Source organism: Cupressus sempervirens, chromosome 10, assembly GCF_028749045.1.
Source record: "Cupressus sempervirens isolate cs-2001-9-10 chromosome 10, ASM2874904v1, whole genome shotgun sequence".
NCBI lineage: Eukaryota > Viridiplantae > Streptophyta > Pinopsida > Cupressales > Cupressaceae > Cupressus > Cupressus sempervirens.
The window spans coordinates 503,059,946-503,083,391 of record NC_143127.1 but is presented as its reverse complement, the minus strand read 5'-3'; the positions used below and the strand labels follow the sequence as shown (position 1 = coordinate 503,083,391).

Sequence of the window (23,446 nt, the reverse complement as noted above, 5' to 3'; positions counted from 1 at the left end):
ATCTATACATACAAACTTTATTTGTAATTGTTTTGATGTTTATATATAAAATTGTGGGTATAATCATAAGTCTTTTGATATGTAACCATGAAAACTTCATTGTCTGAATTTAGTCATTGATGTAACATATTTAGGAGAGGTTGGAATCTCATTTCTTTCTGTATTCTTCATAGATTACCCCTATACCAGGTGCTTGGCCACAGAAGCCTGGTTCAGCAACTCTTCCTTTCTTTGGTGTTGAGGTAGCTATTGACATATTTTATGCAGCCATGACTTTTTCTTCAAATGACATGAGTATTTTGTTATATCAATTTTTGGTGAATTTTTTTTAATAAATTAGCCTTTTCAGCCAGCTATTGTAGATAAAAATGGCGTTGAAATGATAGGAGAATGCAGCGGTCATTTGTGCATAAAGAAGTCATGGCCTGGTTGTTTCAGAACTCTTTATGGTGATCATGAAAGATATGAAACAGCATACTTTAAACCCTTTAAAGGTTATTACTTCAGTGGTGATGGCTGTAACAGGTAAACAAGTTTGTAGAACTGATGAATAATTGATTTCCTTTGCAAATAATTTTATTGTCTCTTTGTAAGTTGTTATGCCAAATCCCAGATTGAAGCGACAGTAGAATACACAATGAGACAATTCCCGAGGAGAAAAATTCATTGACAAAACTTTCTTTTGAAATTAGATACCAAGCAAATGCATATGTTCAATTTCCTAAAATCTTTTCTTCTAGATATATTTATATTTATTGATCTTATGGCTTTACATTTGAAGGGACAAAGATGGTTACTATTGGTTAACCGGACGTTTGGATGATGTCATCAATGTCAGGTGTGTTTAAGGAATGTCATATTTGGTGCTTTTGAGATGTTTTTCAGAATAATTTCAATAAAAAGACCATTACTGTTGAGAACTGGAAGGTAATAGAATTGTATTCATCTAAACAGATTATTTCTCAAAACATTCTAGAGGAAGCATTTGTGTTTGGAACAAGTTATATTTTTACTTTATTTAAGAAATAATATAGACACAAGTTTCCTAAAAGCCAGTACTGAATATCTATTTAACAGCATTGCATTGTGTCATACAAAATCACAATAAATAAACCTTAAATTCAGAAAATGAACTAGAAAATCATTATGATTAGTGTATAGATGTGGTGTACCTATACATATGGTTCTTTTGATTTTTGTGTTAAGTTGTAAGTCAGCATCCTGTCATTTCTTCTCCATATGTCAAATTTGAGTTCTTGTTTCCATACTTATCAATGTTTTTGTTGTCAATTCATGCCAATACCTTAGTAGGGCCTATGCGAGGAGGATTATGAACACATTTGTAATGTCCTGGATCAGGGTTGATACAGAAATATCATCTAATTGTACAAAAATAAATATAATAGAAAACCAAACTTGAGCTTAATGCTGATCACAAATTATAATAAAGCATGGCTGTGAAACTCATACATGCATTTTACAGAGAGGTTAATTGAAAGATTTGATAATAAGGATACAGAGCTTCATTTCAAAGAGTTGACACTATTGAGGCAATGGGTTCCAGTTTCTACATATACGACATACTTTTAGAGAGTCGTCGTGTTGACCACTATATATCAGAAAAAAGAGTCATGCTTCCTTTTATGGATGCATTGGTAGATCCATTGAGAAGCTAGAGTAAGGATCTCAATCAGCAACTCTACAGGGAGCCATCAAACAGGCTAGAGACATTGTGGCTTGTAGGAGCAAATTTCAGTATAAGGAGGAAAGAGATAATAAACATTTCTAAAGGGAATCACATCAGCCATGGAGTGATTCAAATAGGTTGGATACTAAGTTGTTAAATGATCTTAGGAGGAGGAAATTGTACTTCAATTGCAGGGCGCCTTGACACCCCTCACATATGTGGGGTATGAAGGAAAATGCTTAGTAATTGGAGTATATTTTCTGCCAAGGGATTAGTATCAAAAAAATCAGTTCTGGAATCTGGTTCAGAGAGTAGTGAAGAGGAAGATACATTAGAAGAAGAGGCCAAGGATTATAGGACCTTTGCCCAACTTATTAATTTTGAAAATGCAATCACTTTCAAAGTAAGAGGTGTAATATATGGGTATTGAGTAATATGTTTAATTGATATGGTGGCCACGCATAATTTTGTTGATGAGAGGTTAGTAGCTAAGAGGGAATTGTAAATTGAAGAATGTGATGGATTCAAGGTGATGGTAAGAAATAGGTATAATCTTCCTTGTAAGATTTCTAATTTGAAGATACAGTTGGGTGATTGCAAGCTGAAAGATTAATTTTATGCAGCTGATATAGAGGAAACTAATGTTATTCTTGGCATGAAATAGATCTTATATCTTGTATAGTTTTCTTTCAAGTTGTAAAATTTAGAAATGAGGTTCAAACATCAAGGTAGGAAAGTGGTACTTTCAAGACTTTCAGATGGAGGGCCTAGGGTGGTATCACTCAAGAGGATGGAGTGGCTCGGTAGGCATCATTGGTTGAGTGAGAAGAAAACTGTCTCATCATGCCAATGATCCACAATAGAATAGTCAAAATAGATATCAGAAGTTTCTATCTAAGCATAGCAAAGTGTTTGGGAGTACTCATGTAGTTTCTCCTGAGAGGGGAATAAAGCATCTCATTGAGCTAGAGGAGGGATTCAAACCGCAATGATTACTTGAAATATCCCTTGCTAATTCTGACCTCAAATTGTTGATTAGAGATTCAAAGAATATCATCAAACACTTTGCAGACAATCTTTATGCTTGCTGGATTGTGTTTCATTTGTTTATGCTTGCTTGGGATGATGTCAATTGGGATTGAAATTCTTGCAAATGATGTTTTTGAATGTTTCTAATAATGGATGATGGGTTGGCAATATAATTGGAATGATATAGTAACTGTTTTTGACATTTCTCATACATATGACTGACTGAAATCAACTTGTACAGTGAGTTGACATATTGTCAAATGCTTTCCATGAATCCTACGAAAACCAATATTCATCTACAAAAAAGAGACGTTCTTACAAACACTTGGCATGCATATTCAAGACAAAAATCTTTTTCAACAGTAATGGATAATTTGTCAAACAGTTATACTGCAATCTTTAATCTATTGATCATCTCTTTAAAGCCTTTACGGTACCAAAGCATACCCGGAATTTAGAAGATAACAATATTATTTAAATTCTTGAAATGAAACAATAGAGTAGATGATTGATGAACCATTCAATCTACTATACTTATTGTCTCCACTTGAATATTGTAGCACAAGAAGACTCCCACATGCCAATGTAGAAGAAAGCACAAACCAATGTTAAATGAATTAAATAAATATTTATCTTGAAACTTCAGATCTACAGAAAATAAGCTTCAAAAGCCCTTGTGAAACAATTGATATTTCCTCGCCAAAAATCTCCAACGTAATCTCCCTATGAAACCACCAGCACAATTGGAGAGAGGTTGCATTCTCCAAGATTAAATTATTAGTGAATCCCTAGACTGCTTCTTCAAAGCCAAAGCTTCTCCAGGAAAGAAAAATGTTGAATGAATCAAGAATAATCCAATCCCTTTTCAAGAAGCCTTTTTCATAATATTTAATTTGTATTTGGCACCTATTACCTATTTTCCACCTACAGGCTCAAATCAGGTAGAGCCATGCTTGTTAACAGAGAAAACATACCAAATTGATCATGTAGTATACGCCTTAAAAATAAATGCTCACTTTGATCCACGTGCACAGTATTTACTTTTTATAGAGAAAAGAAAAGAAAATGACATACTACAATTTGATATACCATTTAACATATTTTCGGAAAATGTAAAATCTTTATTCATCGAATATTCTTATCTCTCCACACAAGCCGTGAGCTAGCTAAAAGAAAATTTCGAGCTTGAATTTAAAACATAAATACATGTTTGAAAGAGAAGTAAGGCATAAGAGTCATAGGGGCCAGCCATTGCCTGAATGAGTAGCGATGCTGCTGCTTGCTTTGACCATGTATGCTCCTGCTACCTTGTTGCTCCCATTTTCCTGCACTCCAGTACCAAATCTGAAAATAAAAACTAGAATGTGGTTAGATCCAATGGATCTAAGCAATAACTAACCTATATCATCAGTACACCCCACTCGTGCATCCATATTGCCAAAACCCAAAACTTGGTTTGTTTCTAACTAGTTTGTTTAGTGTGCAATAACAAGTGCTTTGATTAGCGAGTGGGCATAAATGTTGCTTCCACAAGGGTTCAAGCCCATCTCGCTAATAAGAGATAAAGTAATCAACAATCAAGTGAAATGCATGCAAGTGTCATCGATAATCAGCAAATAAACAGAGTATAAATATGTGAGCAGCAAGGGGATATCAATACTGCTACAAATCATGAAGGTGTGCATCATAGTGATAAGAACAAAGATATTGTTTGTTGTTTTCAAATACAGTGGGCAACATCTCAAAGAACATCAAAGTGAAGGCCTTTAAGTCAATATATCTTATTCAAACAAAGGAAGAGACATCCTTATAGATAGATTGACGAAAGCATCATGCCATCAAATCAATGATCATTTATGGTAGCACTACTGTCAGCATTAAACAAGAGAGCAGCTATTGCTATGAGCAAAGCTATGATTTATTCAATACTTTTAATTACTGTTACAAAAGCACACTCTAAAGCTCATTCAAAGCATGGCTTAGTGTTTAATGCATCTTAAGATGGATTAATAGACAAATAGAACAGAAAATGCATGCCAATCACAATACAAGAGCAGACATATCTTTTCCAAACGGCAGCAATACACTGAGGTTTGTAACAAATGAATGGATTGTAACAAGTTCCCAAGCAAGAGTTACATGCAAAATAGAATACAACCATCATCATAGCAAAGGATAGTGCCAATAGTATAGAATAGCTAGATGAATTTTTGAAACAGCTGAGGAGAACAAAGCAAAAATTCATTGTGATCAGAGATAATGTACAGTTATGGTAGTTGGCAAGTTTTGAGCATTGTTCAGCTCGTGGCGAATAGGAAAGAAAACATATAATCAATGCAAAATACTATTCATTATCAAATGCTTTTCCGTATACAACAATGATATTCCGTACAATGATAATGATGCCAAAATACATGAGTGTCCACAATATTTATAATGTTCGAAACAGTGCCAATGAAATGACACAACCATCACTGCATCAGTAACTATCTAACTACCTGTTTTTCCAGACAACATCATCCCCTCCAAAAAAGAAAAGTCGTCTCTAGGCGACTTAAAAAACTAACAAAATAGGAGACAACAACATACAACATAGAAACAATATAAACTAGGGAAGAGGTGGTGTCTTTGAAGTGCTCTGCTGTCGGCGCAACTCGTACACTTGATCCGTGTGGATGCATAAATCCTTCTGAGTTTGCGTATTGACCTCCACTGCTTCCTTCAGAAGAAGCCCTGCATCCATAGCTTGGGCCTTAGCTGTCTGCAATTCTTGCTCGGCCACTTGTAGTCTTTGTTTGGTTGTCTCCTTGTCCCGCAAAAGTGTTGCGCGCTCGGCTGCCCATGCTGCTTGCTGGCTAACCAAGTCAGCGACTAGCTTCGCTCTAGTATCCCTCTCAACTATCATAGATCTCTTAGTTATGATCCTCTTTGATGCCATGTCCGCCTCCACACGCCTATAAGCATAATAGACGCCTTTATATAACCCCACTATCTCATGTGCTAGCTTCTCCATGGAGTGTTGCACAGTCCCAGCTTAGGCTCTGTAGCCCAATCAGCCAACATTTCTAGTGTCTCCACTGCTGGCCATCCCCTAACCTCAAAGCAAGAGCAAAAACGCTCAGGACAAACCCCTCGAATATAAGCTCGGATCAAATGTAACTCCCTTCTACGAGTCAAAGCCTGACATGCAACAATGCATCCTTTCTCCATCACAACCTACATAGCTTTGAGGTATGCCTTGCATCTATCCTCATCAAACCCATAATCCTCTTTCCCACATTGTCAAGAGTCCACTCCTCGTCGGTATCCATCCCTGCCTCTCCTGCGGTAGCCACGTCCACATCCGATGTTGCCTCCTCTCTGGGCGCATCCTCGGATTGTGGTACTCCCACCTCGTGTGGCTCTAACACGACAGCTGGTCTTAGAGATACCCCTCCATGCCTTGGGGACTGAATGGAAGGACCAACCTCTGCAAGAATGAGTAAGAACTGTTGTCGTAGGAATGCACTGGCTCTGTCCATCACCTCAGTCTTCTTGGGCTGAGCTGCCTGTGTCGGCTGAATGCTCTCATTTGGCTGTATTGGCTGTATCGGCGAAACTGGCTATACTGGCGGAACTGGCTGTACTATTTGGGCTAGCTGGGCATTGGCCAACAAAGAGAAAGAGATGGTGACCATAGCATCAGAGCCAATCACATCTAATCAAACCTGAGGTTCCAGCTTTGGTGTTGGCAACTCTACTATCTCTGTAGTTGGTTCTACTGGTGTAACTAAGTTTGGCGAAAAACCTTGTGGAGGCATAACATCTATTGTGGCCGTCGGCGAAGTCATAACAACTGTCGTGGCCGTCAATGGAGTCATAACAATTGGCGCTTGTCTCTGGCCAAACAGAAGAATGGGCGAAGTGGTGGCTGTCAAGTGTGCCGAAGTTGGCAACTGGGGTAGGGTGAAAAATGTGGACCTACTGGCCACCGTGTCACCGCCACTTTCTGCCGAGTTACTCTCTTCGTCAGAATCGGCCCCATTGCTCTTTGTGGTTTCCTCCCTTCCATTGTCCGTGTCCCTGTATGCCTCCAATCCCTGCAATACTTTCTTCTACCCGACTGTGGTTCCACCCATGTCTAAGTGTCTCTAGTAGAATATTCGGGGTTCTCTTGGCGCCAACTTCCCCTTCGGTGGAACCTCAAAATCGTTGTCTGGAACTTCATGAAGGGCTGCCTCCAAAAACAAGCCTATGGCATGATGCAGCATGAAGAATGTCTGATGCTCGAGTATCATAAACTCCTCCATCCTGTCGGCGAGGACTGTGGCCCAATCATACATGGTAATCAGCAGTAGAGCTGTATCCGAGGCTCGACTTGCCCTCATCAACCTTCTTTTAATTGTATCCATGATACATCTCCAATGGCCCTCCTGGATAAAATCTTTCCATAGTCCTCAGCTCTTGGCACCCTTCACCATAGACTTCATTTCCTCTAGTGTGAGGTTGTGGCCTACTAATTTCATCGAATACTCCTTTCATTCTTGTGACAACTTGCGATTCTTGGTCTCCACCTTCCGACCTCCTTGGGCAGTAATGCCAAAAACCCTACTAAAATCCTGCGGTTTGAAAGACTGTCATATGGTGCTTCTTGTAAACAAATGTACTCGTTCTATTGTTCCTGTTGTATGAATCATTGTTCTTAAAACTGATTCAAACAACTGAATGGAAAATACCGGAAGTTGCATTGCCCAATGTACTTGTGCTCGTACCAAAATTTGTTTGATTAAATCTGTATCCGTAGTCTCTTGCCACCATTTCCGACACTCGCTGCCATTCAGTCCTTCAAACTGGATTGTGCGGTGTGATAGGTCAGCCTTCACTTTCTGCTTCTTACTGCTGGATGCTGCTGGCCCTACAACTCGGACTTCAGAAGTGAACACTCTCGTATTCTTTTCCATATTTTCCTTTAACTAATTTTTCCACCACTTTCTTTTTCCTATAGACTCCATAATAATGGTCTCTTATTTTGTCTTTTAATGTAACCACAAGAAACGGTTAGGGTTTCTCTTTGTCTTTCTATCTTCCGCAACAGTGATTCTCCGACGACAATGGTTCCCACATTGAATGTCTTTCCTTCCTTGCGGATATTCTTTTCTTCCCATGGATAATGTGCCTACAATATGCTCCTTTCCTGCTGACCGTAGCTTCTTCCTTTTCTCCTTCAACACTTATTCTTCTTATGACATCCTCCTGTGGATGCTCTTTCTTTATGCCTGACACAAATGCTACTGCTGCGGACGACTTTTCTCTCCTCGGCGTAAACTTTTGTTCCTCCTATCGCTGGCTTACTATCTCTTCTCCACAGTTCTCTTTTCTTCTCTGCGGCTCATTTCTTTTTCCATTATGTCGGAGATATCTTCAACTCTTTATGTTTGTGGCTGATATCCCCGCGGAGGTTTCTTTTTTTTTTTAGCCTTACATGCGGCCAAGTGTCTGCGAGACCCTTACCGTGGGACACAAGTGTTTGTGGCCACGCATCTGTGGGATACTTTGTGTCTACGGGACCCTTTGCATCCATAGGACAGGTGTCCGTGGGGTACATCGCATCCGCGGGACACACTTTGTCTCTTCTTTTTATTTTTTTAATTTTTTTATGTTTTTATATTTTAAAAAATTTTTAAATTTTTAATTTTTTAAAATTTTTTTTACTTGAATCCCATTTGGCAATTATTTCTTACCTCGTCTCCATTGTCGCCAACTTCTCTCACTTTATATGGTCCCAGCCACTTAACCTTAAACTTCTCGGGTTTTATTTCGTTGCAACTGTTGTACCGAAGCACGAGTTGGCCTGGCTAGAACCTTGTCCTTTTAAAATGTTTTTCGTGCCACGCTTTTCGACGAGTCTGTGCCACTTCTGTCACCCATTGTGCTATTAATTTGCATTCATCCGGTTTGTTCAATTGGTAGAGGTGTTCTCGTAAACTCTCCATATCTCCCAGTCTATTGTCGATTGCAATTCCCAGGCTCAAGACCATTAATTCATCCGGTACCACCGCTTCTTGGCCAAACATCAACTGGAACAGTGTCTGCTCCGTTGTGACTTTGAATGTGTTACGGTAGGCACATAGCACCGAAGGTAACTTCTCCTCCCAGTCAGCCTGTTCAACGCCACATGATTTGCATATGATGCCCACCAGAATTTTATTTGTGGCCTTCGCCTAGCCATTTGCTCGTGGATAGTAGGGACCTGACAATGAATGAATTTTTTTGAATTATGTTGTCAATAATCTGATCACGTGGTTGACGAAGTGATCTCCTCTATCACTCGTCAACTGAATAGGTATACCATACTGTGTGATGATTTGTTCATACAAGAACTTGGCCATATTGATTGCAAAATTATCAGGTAGCGCCTGTCCTTCTACCCACTTAGTTAGATACTCCATGGCCACCACTATGTATCGATAGCGCCTAGCCCTACTTGCCTTAAGGGGACCAATGAAGTCTAATCCCCAACATTCAAACAACTCCTAGGCATGGGATAGGTTTAATAGCATGAAGTCCCTCTTGAGTGGTTTGCCAACTCTTTGGCATGTGTCGCAGCTCAACACCCATTCCCGTGGATCATTATAAAGTGTGGGCCACCATAACCCAGCAAGCAACTGCATGCGGTGGACACACATCTCTAGTGGGATTCCCTTTAAATCTTTGTAAGTCCATGTGAATATATCTTTGTACTCCAGAAAATTTTTGAATGCTGCGGCCTTCAGTACTGAGTTCCAATCGTCTCCCATGAGTATGTTCCTTGGATTCTCCGCGTCTCCAAGATTAGTAACCTCTACGGACGGCTCTTCGTATCTTATCTCTTTTCCTTCAAAGGAATGGGCAGGACTCTCATTGATCTCCATGTTTCCTTCTCTGTATTCCACGAACTGTGGTGGAAATACCTCCTCATCTTCGAGTTCCTCGATGCCCAGCATGTATGTATGGAAGAGTTCATAGTCTTCCATCTGCCAATGAAAAAGTCTATTTAGGGGACTTGTCTTGTCCTTTGAACACTACTCCAGCTGTAAAACACCTTCATTGTTCAGATCCATTCTTCCCTCATCTGTCCAGTGCTCTTTGTCTGACTCAAAGTCCAACGACAATGCCATCTCTTCACTTACCACTTGAGTTTGGAGATCAATCGCAAACTTCGGCTCTCCACTTTCCATTGATAGGATATTCTTCTTCTAGTTGTGATTTACTTTCACCACCACCAGCCATCCTCTTCTAAGAATGACATCATATCGCTTTTTCTTTAAGGAGATTACTACAAAATCCAACACAAATGGCTACGTCCCGATAGTTACTTGTTAAGCCACTAAGGTCCCCAGGGGTTTTATCCTCTACTGGTCGGTGCCGATCAGTAGGTTGAATGTGGATGACCACAGGGTAGGCTTTCCCAATTTCCTCCACATCTACTCAGGAAGAACATTTACCCTGGACCCACCATCCACGATGGTGTTTGTCAAGATGGTTTCGAGGGTTCCCATCTCGACCACCACCGGATGATGGTCGTTGCTTACTATCAGCAATATGGGAACTGTCGTGGACTCTCCTGGTACGGTTGGTTGTTGTTTCGTCTCTGCCGTGTGTGCATGGGTATTCAGTAATGTCGTCCTTAGTTGCGGTACTACTTGTAAGAGGTCTTGACCTCTGACGGGCAGCTCCATTTGTAGGATCTGATTGAACAAGTTGTTTTCTCCCTCCGATCGTCGAGGAATAGCATCTTTCGTATCCTTCGTAGTCTTCATTGCTTTCTCTACGTCCTCTCGTAGCCTTTGCTTCTTCGTGTGGGGGTTGGGATAGGTGGCCTGCTTAGCCTGGTTGCGAGTGACAAACAAAACCTTTTCCTCATCGAAGTTAATGAGATTTACTTGTTTCAAGCAATTAGCATCTTCGTGATCTCCTGGACCACACCATTGACATAATTTCTACTGGGTGTCATTCTTCGGACACTCTTTCGCAAAGTGGCCCCATTGGTTACATGCCCGGCTTTGGATTATGGGCCTTCCTTTGGAATCATATTGTATTTGATTTCTATTGTCATTCCTACCCTGTCCTCGGCGGTTGTTCTAGGAGCCGCTGGATGTGGCATTATTGTTGCCTTGGGTCTCATTGTTTGTGCCAGACGTGGATGGTTGTTCTTGTGTGAACAATATCTATTGGCTCCTAGTCTTCATGTTAAACGAACATTCCTTTGTAGAATGCCCTAGGACTTCACAAATATCACACATTGCCTTCTTGGGACACGCTCCCTTTGAATGACGCTTCTCTTTGCAGTCGATGCACCAGATTTCTCCTTCCTCTATGTGCCCATCGATCCCATCATGGATTTGAATTCCTTGCACATCTGCTTTAAGTCTTTTTGGAGTGCTTGCACTTTCTTGTTGGGCTCCTCGCTGTCGGCATTGCTTCCCTCGTCGAAGGATTCATCGCTCTTGGAAGATGATGAAAATTTACTTCTCCTCTTCTTTTTTGCTATTTTGCTTTCACTTTGTAGATTTAGGGCACAGTCGTATGCATTGGTGTAGGACGTGGGAAGAACTATTTGGATTTTCTTCTCAATGCTCCGTGGAGGCCTTCTACAAACTTCTACAAACCAGCATTTCTTTAGTTCGTCCGTTGGTTGAGTACCCATCTGGCTAAGAAGATCTTTAAGCCTTCGATTGTAGGCTCGAACAGTGTCCTTCCCTTGTTTGTAGTTGTAGATTTTTGCTACAACCTCATTATCATCTTGGATCAGCTGAAACTCTGCTTGGAATTCTCTCTTTAGATCATCCCATGTGGAGATCTTTTCCTTGTCCATGTTGGAGAACCAATCCACCGCTACCCCTTGTAAGCTGGCAGGAAATTGGTTCAACCATTCATCTGCATCTGTGACTGCGTTGGCGGTCCATATCATTTCACACGTACGACAATGGCATACGGGATCTTCCTTCTCGTCGCCCGTGAACTTCGGGAGTTTTTGCTTTTGAGACATAGTGCTTCTTGCTCGTTGATTACCACTAGATCGTGTTGCTGAACTATTAGAAGTTGATCCCGGTAGGTTACTCTGACCACTGTGCAGTGCCGCTTCGACACTTCCTTTCGCCCCGATGTCTTCTGTCAGCCTCGCCTTCTCCTACTTCTTCATAGGTTCTCTCTCATAGTGGTGTACGTGATGAATGTAAAAATTGCTCCTTTGTTTCCTCAAGCACTGCCAATCGATGTTGTGTTTCCTTGAGCTCGTCGTTGCTCTATCTCCGTTGTTCTGGTGAGCTGAGGCACCCTTCGTTGGTTCTTGCGAACCCCACTACGACCACCACATTAGGTGATTCCTTTGGCTGCCCCTCAGTCTGTTCCCCGGTGAGTTGTCTTATCCTTCGGTGGCATACGGCTTCGCCATGCACAATTTGTAATTCGTCGATTTCTTCCTGCAAGTTCCTATTCTTATTCAAAAGATTGGGCATTTGGCATATAGTACCATTATAAAAGAAAATCAAAACAAAACACTCTTATTTATTTATTCTGTATACATCATGTTTTGACTTATGCGACAATTATAGATTTCTGAGTGCCCTTATCACCATGGCGCAATTGCTCATGATTCAGTTTTTCAATGCCATGCATCTCTTTCCTCATAGAATTTCTTCAGAGTCTCCTGATGGTATTCCTCGTGTTCCGCTTCTGGTGTCTCTTTTGTGCCACGTAGGCTTGTGTGATCAGATGGGGAAGTTGGTCTAAAAAATTGTTCGTGGTGAGGTTCGCGTGCATATCATCCCACACACTATTTGTCGTAACCCTGTTCTCCGTGGCTTCCCTCCATATGAAAGTTTCCAGTCCTATACGATACAAAATGTGAAAGTTCTACGCTGCCTCGTCCTCTCCTTCAAAAATTTCTGTTTCGTCGTCATTATTTGTCTTCCGGTTGTCTTGTATTGTTCTTCCCATTTATCTTTGTTCTTTCATACTACCTCGAATGCGAACTAACAACGACGCCAAATGTTTAGCCTGTGGAGAACAGGAAAGAAAACATATAGTCAATGCAAAACACTATTCATTATCAATGCTTTTCCGTACACATAAATGATATTCCATACAATGATAATGATGCCAAAATACATAAGTGTCCACAATATTTATAATGTCTGAAACGGTGCCAATGAAACGACACAACCGTCACCGCACCGGTAACTGTCTAACTACCCATTTTGCCGGACAAGAAGCAGGAGGTCATAGGTGAACATCACAATGAAATCAATGATCAAATGAATATATGCTCAAGATATTAAAAGAGTAATTGATGATATGCTCAAGACAGATACAAAGTGATATGCAATAATAAAAAGAGATCCAACATAAAGCATGTGAGCAGCAAGATCTACTATCCATGATGAAATGTAAATGTTGGAAGAACTGTTACAAATTATTCTGCCTCAGTCGCGTAAATACGAGAGCAAATATAATCACAAAGAGCAGATTTAAAACAGAAATTGTACAGGCAGCAATCATCAACTACAAATCTCTATGCATTCATAAGAGAACATATTCATCATGAAGACCTGATTGCAAAGGTACAACTTCATGGATGCACAATCAAGCATAGAACCAATTGATATTATAGGAGCAATGGATAATGCGTTCAAGGCAAATAAAATGGATACTGAAAGAAATAACAGAGGCTTTATGTTGCAGAATGAAGGTCTGTTCTTTGTTTTTATGGATATGGTGCTTGTTCTAAAATGCGAAAAGACATTTATCATTCTATGAAAAGATAGCAGCTGAACGAAGGCTTTAAGAGTCAGAAAAAAAGGCTAGAATGATGAGCAACTTTCTTATTTTTGAGGTTTTGCTGTCAAATATGTTGAGGGCAATGAGATCTAAAGGGAAACAATGACCACATATGTTTCAAGAAAATTTTAAATGCTCCAATACAATTCACAAAGAGGTTTTGTCATGTGCCCAAACCATGATACTCATCAGACATCTACAGCAGAAATTATCGTCTATACAAAAAGGGAAGAGTTCTAAATGACAGAATTTGAGGTATTGTTTACTAGCTTCAAGAAAAACAATGAATCAAACCAATAAAAGCAGTTGGTAACTTAAGAAAGAATGAAGATGAACATAAAGGATACAAATGCTTACTGTCATGATGGAATAGAAATTGTCCCATTATAAGTGAAGAAAATTCTAAATGGTAATTATGGTGATCTACAGCTAAGCCTTGCAATTTTCAGACCAACAGGTAACGTGAGTTAATAGCATGAAGACTTTTTTTTTTCTTTCTTTCTTATTTCTTACAATTAGAACCACAAATTTACAGAACACAACAACAATATAATTGTCACAGAGCCAAAAGGGGGTTTCCAGTTTTAAAGTTCAAGCAGCAAATAAAAGGCAGTGTTTTATTTAAAAAGCTTTCATGCTGACTTTTTATAGCAGAAGTTAGCAAGCTTTTTTTTTCCCCGTCTAACAGTGAAGTGGCCACATGAAGTCCAAGTCATAGAGGGCATAGAAGGAAAAGACAAATGAAGATGTCACTATTAGAATTTCATGGCACCCACAAATCTCAAAATTTCTTAAAAAAAGGAAGAAATTCATACTTTTCAAGAAGATCAGAGGGATGAGATGCAAGGTTTTTAATTTCAAACAACCCAGAAAATGCCCAGATTTGAGCCACAAATCCCTTTAAAAAATCTCCATTTTCCTCCTGGCAGGGGTGGCCAACATGAGAAGAGTAAGAAATCAGAATGGGAGTCTCAGGAAAATGCCCAGAAATCTGCTATTGAAGCCCAGAAAAATGCGCAACAGCCTTCAAAATTTCTGTCTTAAAAGTCTATCCAAACCCTTATATCTTTCCATAGTGGCAGCAGAGACAACTTTGCAAGGTGCAAATGAATAAAATGAAATATCGAAGACTCATTTTAGGGTACTCAATGACCCTAGAAGCTTCGTGAGTAAGCTTTGTATTTTGTGGGAAATGTTTTATTTCCTTAGTCCTATTTTCTCATGCCAATGGAATCTCTTTTAAGTGCAAGGTGTGGTTTTCAATATTGTCAAGTTTTGAGAAAAACCTTTATCATGCCTTAGGATCCTTGCCTAGGCTTGTAAAAAGGTAAAACAATGTTAAAGATTATCACTTTTATGTTTAGTAGAATGTTTATATTTTACTATATATATATATATATATATTACCGTTTTTTCTAATCCACTTAATAATATTATTTTTCTAATTTACATTTGTTAAAAAATAATAATAAAATACAAATATTATAATAGATTCTTTATTGCTTATTAATATTTATTATATAATTTATTATTTATTATTTAAACATATATCAATTAAATTAATAATATCATTAGGTGGATTAACTATCATTTTATTTATACAATTGATATTTATTAAAAATAATAAATCATGAACTATATAATAAATGTTCTTGCTTCATGTGAACTTTCAGTTTTCTTGTGTACGGCTCTTCGTCTGAGCTTTCTTTTTGTAGTCATCACTTGTCACACCACATTTATTGTGGGAGCTTTTAGGCTAGGGTATAATGGCTCCGGCCAGCGGTGAACCAGTTGTTTTTGGTGTTTATGTTGCTACTTCGGACTGCCATGGCGCTGCCACAGAACAAACGCCCTCGCAAGTTTGTCCTGAAAGTTTTTCACGAGGTAATTTTGACATTATCCTTCCTTTGCAAGATTTTGATCCTTCTTGTGACTGGTTAGAACAACATACCTTGATAGGTTATTTTGTGGGTAGGACTGCTCCTGAAGCTATGCTTCGAGAATGGGTTAACAAGAGCTGGACTTCTCATGGAGTTTGCCTTGACGCTGTGCAAAACCTTACTAAAGGTTTTTTTAAAATTTTTCTTTGCTAACCCGTTGCAAGCAGATGCGGTCTTTAATAACGGACCTTGGTCTGTGCGTTCTTCTCTGCTTGTTTTTCAAAAATGGTCACAAGACTTCACAGTCTCGGATGATAAAAAGCTTAGGGTTCTTGTGTGGGTTGAGTTCCTAGGTCTACTCCTGCCATGCTGGCCTTTTATTGAGTCCATTGCCAAAGCCCTTGGCAAAGTTGTCACCAAGAAGCCTGAGAAATTTTTTAATGCTCGCCTAGAGCGACGCATTTGCGTCGAGGTTGATCTTTCCAAGGATCTTAAGGATTTTGTGGAAATCCAGATTGGGGCTCAAACCTTCTCCCAGAAGGTGCTTTACTTGAACCCCTTCAACACTTGTTATAGGTGCCAGTCTGCGGAACACAAGATCAAGGATTGCCCTTTGGCTACGCCTAGGGTCAAGCCCATGCCTAAAGAAGCGCCTGCCAAACAGGCTGAAGGGAAAAAAGAAGAATGGGTTACTGTTGGGCGCAAGGGCAAGGCTACCTTGAATCCCTTGCCTCCCAAGCAATCCTACATGGCAGTCGCCGCGGTTCCTTCTATCCCCATAGGAGCATCAATTCCAGCCAGTGTAGGGACGCAAATGGCTTTCACAGCACCTATTCTGGGGGTTTTGCAGGTTTCAAACCCTGCTAGTACGTAGGGGATAAAGGCGGCCGCCAGGGCTTTTGCCTTGGCTAGGGTTCGTACTCCTCTTGCTACTTCCATAGCGCCACCAACGACGTGACATTCTCACAGTCCTCCTAGACGTGCGGAGATACCAGAGGTGAAATGATAAGCTATAAGTTCAGAGGGTTTTCCGTCTGACTTCAACCAATTTTCTACCTTCTTGCAGAATAGCTACTCCTCTCTTGAGGACGAGGATGACATGGAAGAGTTTTCATGAACTTCCTTTCATGGAATGTTTGAGGTCTCATAGACCTTCCCAGAGAGTACTATGTCCGGGATGCCCGTCATAGACTTGGTAATTTAGTGTTTCTCTGTCTACAAGAAGTTAAGATTTCTGGTTTCATGCTTTCTTCGGCGTGCCGCATCATTTGGCAGGATGGCGTTATGTTTTCCTCTCAGCATGAAGCTGGCCGAGGTGGTGTAGTTACTCTCTTGTCACCTCGCCTTCATTCTGCTATTATTTCACACGGTTTTGACCCCATGCATAGAATTATTTGGCCTTTGTTTTCCATTAACAATCATTCTTTTGGAGTCATTAATGTTTATGCTTCCAATGATGCTATGGAAAGATCTCAGATGTGGGCCTGGTTGGCTGACAATTTGCCTCTAGCTACTTGCGTCATGTGTGGGGACTTCAATATGGTTGAAGTGGCCTTTGACAAAGATGGCATTCTGCCTTTTTGTTGGATAGCTGGGGAAAGAGAAGCTTGGTACTACATGCGCAATAAATTGGGCCTTTTTGATCCCAATACCAACCACCGCCAGGATAGTGGGGTTTGGCACAATTGGTCCAACTTTCGAGTTGACTCTGACCGCATTTTAAAACGTCTCGCTCATGCTATAATCACCGCGCAATCTTTTTTCTCTTTTTTCGAGGATCGAGATTTACTTGTCATTCACCTGCTAGATGTGACGTTATCTGACCACTATCCCATTTATTTTGTCATTTGTTTGCAAACAGCTGTCCCGAAGGTGGCCAAGTCTCAGTTCTTCCTCAACACGTTTGTGCTAATGCATGCTTCCACCATCTCACACATCCTACGTGTCTGGAATTTGGAGCCACGTCCGCATTCTCAAAGGGAATGGATTCAATGGTGGAATGATGTCATTACCATAACTGCTCGGTTCCTGTGCATCTATGAGCGTCAATTGGCAATGTTCAGAAAACAGCCTTACGAAGCCAACACCGTTGCCCTCAAAAAAGCCTTTGAGGCTCTCACCCTCAATCCCTTTGATGTGGATTTACAAATTTTGCTTGGCAACCTTTGCCATGACAAAAAAATTGCTGATAACTATGCTGCTTGAGGAGCCCATATCAAAGCCTATCTCCACTGGTTGGAGGTTGGTGATAAAGCCTCGAAGGAGTTTTTTCAGGCTCTTCGAGCCCTTCATACAAATGTTGGGATTAAAAAGATCAAACAAGAAACTGCTGTTCTGTCCAATCTCCCCGACATTCTGCAAGCATTTGTTCATCACTATGAGAACGTGTTTGCTTTGTAGGGAAATTCGGTTGCTCAGGAGGAAGCTCTCAGAAAGTGTATCTCTGTTACTCCAAACCACCTAGCAGTTGAGCAACGTGCTTTCTATGAGCAACTTCTTTCCCTCCGAGACCTTAAAGAGGCGGTCTATTCCACGGCTGATGACAAGTCGCTTGGGTGTGATGGGTTTCCTTGTGAATTTTACAAACACCTCTGGGAGCATATAGGTCCCGATTTGCACAAAGTTTATCTTGAAGCCTATCATTCTAAAAGCTTAGGAGCTATTATAAATAAAGGAAATATCAAATTCATACCTAAAGCCGGTGATCCAGAGGACATATGCAATTGGAGACCCATTACCCTTCTGAATGTGTCTTATAAGATTATTGCCAAGGCACTCTCTCTCAAAATCAAGAACATGTTGCCTTTAATTGTGCAGCCTGAGAAAACTGGCTTCATCAAGTCGAGATATATTCTTGACAACATTATTGCTGTCTGGGAAGGCATGGAATGGGCTCGCAAGTCTAATCAGAAGGCTATCTTTTTAAAGATAGATTTTGCTAAAGCCTATGATCACATTGAATGGCCCTTCATCTTGGCTATGCTCCAGGCTCTGGATTTTGGTCCCAATTTCCTTCAGTGCGTGGAGATGCTCTTTGGAGATGCTAATGTTTGCATTACCATCAATAATTCGTAATTTGAGGCTTTTGGACTTTTTCATTCAATCAGGCAAGGTTGCCCTTTAGCTCCAGCACTTTATGTCCTTAATGCTGAAGGTTTTGACTATTTGCTAGCTCATTCTGTGTCTTCAGGATTGGTTTGTGGCATTTCCTTGCCTGAATCATCCTCCCAGTTAGTCAACACTTTGCTGATGATTCCTTTCTTACTCTTTTAGAGGAAGAAGAAAACATCAATAATGCTTTAAGTTGCCTGGACACCTTTTATCAAGCCTTTGGTTCTGCCATTCAATGGCATAAAACGCTCTGCTTTCGCCAATCATTTTTGTCAACTCCACTTTGGCTTAGCCAGTTTGAGTGGAAATGGGTTACGCATGAGGAAATCTTCCGCTTTCTTGGCATTCCTTTTTATTTCCAGGCTTCGCCTATGGGACTTTGGAATGCTATGCTGGCCAAGGTTAGCAAGAAGCTTGATTATTGGATCACAAACCACTCTCACTTGCTAGGAAATTCCAGATTTGCTCGAAGATTCTGATGGCCACTCATGTGTATTATTCCTCCTGTTGGGCTCCCTCCAAAGCTTCATATCTGAAGCTGGAAAGATTGCTCAGGGATTTTCTCTAGGCCTCTGGTTCTGATAATCATGGCTTTTACAGAGTTGTCTGGGATTTTTGTTGTCTCCCAAAAGAATCTAGTGGTCTTGGTGTGCTTTCCACTCAGAAACAAGGCCTTGCTCTCTGTGCGAAGTGGATTATTCGAGCTATTTTTGGAGATGAAGCTTGAAAGATTTTGGTTCGGCATTGCATTTCTTCTGACTTTCCTGTTAACAGGCTGGTGTGGAAGGGGATTGGTTTCCAAACCCTTCTCATCATGCGTGAGCTAGTGGCCATACAGGGCTCATTTGTCATCAAGAGCATATGGAAAGCCTGGGAAGCTATTAAACCTTGGCTTCTGTAATGACCCTTACTATAAAGGCCACTGAAACCCTCAAATTGGACTTAGGAATTTTGTCAAACAGTTGGCATGTAACCGAATAAGGCTGCAATATTACTAATTGTTGTACAACAAAACCTCAATATATGATGCCAATAATGTATGAACAACAATTCCAGATTATAACACTACCAATCTAAGAGATAGATGACAATATGAAACTCAAATATGAAGTCCAATGCAATTCTGATTTTATGACAGCAAATAGAACTGATTACAATGAGAGACTGTCACAACTATGCACTTCTAACACATCAAGCTCTTGACAATGCAATGTTATGACATGAACAATAACCCAGTTCAGATTTGGAATGCAAATGACGAAACTTTTACAACAGTTATTAATGGCTGGAAATAACTATTTATGCAATGACAGTGCTGACTGTTCTAATCCAGAACATGCAATATTTTGGCAATCAAAACTTCAGTTTGTGCACCTGGAATAGCTCCAATTTTGCCGGATATGAATGCTGAATTAATGCCACACGAAGACCTCACAATCTGCCCCAAACCAACTCACAAAATTGCTGCTGCTGCCTAACTGACAGGGCCGTATAGGTACGGCCTGGTACGGCTGCTAGATAAAAATATTGCAGCGTTTTTTGTCACTCCAAAAGCAATAAATCTGGGCGCCTAGGGTTGCTGAATAACCCCCTAAAATATGAAATTCATCTGTCAAGCCAATTAGGAGTTATGAGCAAAAACGTGGGTCCAAACCCTGGACTGGCAGTCTGAAAATAATGCACAACTGTGTCTACAAACCCTGTTAATCAATCCACAAATGCTAGGGCACAACTGAAACCCTTATTCCAACCAAAGTAAACCCTTATAACTGAATCTCAATGAAGTCCAAATGAGATGGCTGAATTACCAACTCCTCAAATGCAACAATTCAGGTGATATTTCACACCCTCAAAGTCGCCAATCCAAGGGAGTGATTCGTTCCCAAAGATCAAATAATTTGCAGACCCAAGAGACTACAAATTTGCTCCACAATGGAAGAAGTAGAAGAAATCTCAAATCCAAGCATGTCCAAAATGAGAGGCTCAGCCCTCTATTTATTCACTTTTCTAAGAAGTTGCTAGAACTTCTAGAAACATCCTTTATAAAATCTCATTATAATGCACTTTTGCTAGAACTTCTAGAAACATCCTTTATAAAATCTCATTATAATGCACTTTTTATAATAAAGTAATTTTATAAAATAAAAAGTGCAACTCAACTTAAAATTATAACATGTAGGCCCCAATAACACATAATAATAAAATATAACCTCTTAACACTTCTTCAAGAGCAAGATATGACCATCTGATCCGCAGAATTGACTCTCTCTCCACACCATTTGCCTACGAGAGTCTGGAATAGGCAAAATCCATGATCAATGTCATGTCGAACTAAAGAGGGGACATTACAGCTTCGTTGGGCTGGAGATGAGTTCCGCAATGGCCTCTCCTTGAATCAGTAGAACATTTGGTGGTCTCCCCTATTGTCCATTCAGGGTACTCCCCTTGCCAAGACTCAAGGTGCCAGTGTTCTGCGTTTTTTCCAACATGGCATCAGAACTCCTAAGGACCTCTTCTCAAGGGTCACCATGAGTTTCAGGACCTAGGGAGATATGCAAGTATAGTACCGCCTTATTCGTTTAGATCGAAATTTTTTTGACCTTCTGCTCTCTTCCATCCCTATGCACTTAGTTCATAAAGTGGGGATTTAGTCTGTTCGACCTTGGTGGCATGATTGAAAGTGGTATCCTGCCACTCCATTTTCCAATTAAAAGCCAAATTTGGGATACAGATGGCTTTCGCCCCATCTTCCGATGGTGAACACGCTCAACCAGAGGTGGCATTTGCAATCTTCTCTTTCTCAATGGAGAAAATGCTTTGATACCATTTGGAATGCTATAATTGAACCCAAGATTGCTCATTTTGCTTGGTGCTTGGCCTTCCAAGGTCTTCCCCTCGGGCCTCGGCTCAAACACATTGGGGTTCCTGATCCTAGGGGCCCCTTTTGTGGACAACCAGAGTCTTTCTTGCATATTTTTTGGTTTTGTAAGCGTGCTCCAAATTATTGGCACTGCATTCATGATTTTTTCAAGCCATTCAGGCCTGAACTCTTTTCTTGGCACATGATCTTGTTGGGTGACTCCCCTAGAATTCCTCAGAAGTTCAACCAGATTTGGCATACCTTTAGGATGGAAATTTTGTTTTCTCTGTGTAAAGATAGGAATGTTGTTCTTTTCACAGTTTTTTGGATGTTAACATTGCTATGTACACTAAGGCATGCATTTGTAATAATGTAATTATGCAGATTCAGTTGCAAGCTAACAAAGTTGCCCTTGAGGTAGCTCACCTGTAGGAGCTGCTGAACCACTGGGGCAATGCTCCTTGCACTAATTCTAGAGTTCCTCGTGATGCCTCAGCAGATACCTTGACGCCTTGTGGCCGTTGTCCTCGGCGCCATTCCTTAGGTCGCCACTCACACACCCTACGCTCCCATGCTTCCCACCACTGCTCTCCTAGTGGTGCTGATGGTGGATGGAGGCGCCACTCAGCTTTCCCACCCCGTGGTGGCTCTGGTTGGTTCCCGGCTCCTCCTAGTACTCGTCGAGCACATTCTGGGAAGTGGCCTCGCTTGGACTTGGCAATCTCTCCTCTGCAGCCAGAGGTTAAAGATGTGGAGGCTGCCATTGATCCTTTGGTTATAGTTGCTGCTGATGATGGCTGGACTGTTCCCAGGCCGCCCCCCAATCTTAGAGATGATTGGGGTTTTCATGATAAAGATGATCCACCACCCTCGGTTGGCACTGCTTTGGCAGCCTGAGGTTGCTTTATATGTTTTTTTTTTATGAATAGTTTCTGTTTGCGGCGGTGGCTGTGTTTTTAGTCCGGCTTCAGCCGTTTGAACTCATTTGTGGGGTGATCTTGTATCTCCCATCCCCTTTTTTGTGAATTGTAATCTTAGTATATTTTTTAATAGAAAAGGACTATTCATCAAAAAAAAAAAAACTATATAATAAATATTATTAATATGATATGAGTATTAGTTGTGATAAAATAATCAGATTTTTATTTTACCTCTAAAAACTCAGATAAGGATTTTTTGCATAGTTATAACAGAGTTCCAAAGTTATAAGGATGGGTTTGTAAAGTCAGTAGAAGTTATTGCATATCAAAGACCTTTGCGTGCTTTCTAAGGGATGTAGTTGATTTAAGACGGGTCTTTATGATGATATTTTGGAGCCATTCCTTTTGGGCCACTTGGACACCTTTTCGAAGACTTTTTTGGTGCTCAAAATTGGCATTAAGGGCCGAATCTGACCAAGGAATAATTGCTCTCCAAAAATGTAGTTGAGTGTGAAAAGGCATAAGTATGAGTTGAGGCTCATTTTGTAATCAGGTTCCAATTTTTATGTAGAGGCAGTTTTGGAGTGATCTCTTTGAGTCCTTCGTGATATTTTTGTAGATTACTTTGCAACCAGTTTCATGAGAGTTTTATTGTGTTACCTTTGGAGCTTGAATAAAGAATAGTTCGGAAGTCATTTCTATGTTCACTTTGTTGTATGTAAGTCACTAATTTGATGTTGTTTTTGGAATTCATTTTGAATTCTTGAGTGAATGTCTCAGTTTTAGCACGTGCAAGTGAATATTTGAATACTTAGATAGGTTATAAGTTGTGTGTTGCTTCAATCGGGTTGTTAATTGTGGATATCATTATTCTTGTTAGCTTTTTGTTTGAAGTTGGTCCATATAAAGTGATTATATTTGAGTTTCTAGTATTAGTATTATGCTAATATTGAATTGTTTAGAAAGCCTTTATTATGGCAATTTTGAGTAACCTTCTCATCTTAATGTCTTGGTGCATCACCTTAAGTTTCAGTGAAGTTTACTATTTTAGCATTTGAAGTTCATGCAAACTATCCTTATTACACTTTTCCAGCCAAGTATTTTACACTCTTGTATCGATCTTTGTTGAAGAATCCTATAGGAACTGGCCTAGAATCTGGAG

The 23,446-nt window shown here is 40.2% G+C and overlaps 1 protein-coding gene across 3 annotated transcripts in view; it reads left to right on the top strand.

Annotated features, from left to right (window-relative positions):
• LOC149534867 (acetyl-coenzyme A synthetase, chloroplastic/glyoxysomal-like) overlaps window positions 1-23,446 on the top strand; it is a 302,385-nt gene that overhangs the window by 163,557 nt on the left and 115,382 nt on the right. For all 3 annotated transcript variants that reach the window (XR_016357318.1, XR_016357317.1, XM_089805521.1), the window contains exons 13-15: window positions 174-242; window positions 350-525; window positions 782-838. Coding sequence is in view for 1 of the 3 variants with exons in the window: in XM_089805521.1 (XP_089661647.1) it covers window positions 174-242; window positions 350-525; window positions 782-838 (302 nt within the window). In the remaining 2 variants the exon portion in view is untranslated. The remainder of the gene's footprint in view (window positions 1-173; window positions 243-349; window positions 526-781; window positions 839-23,446) is intronic.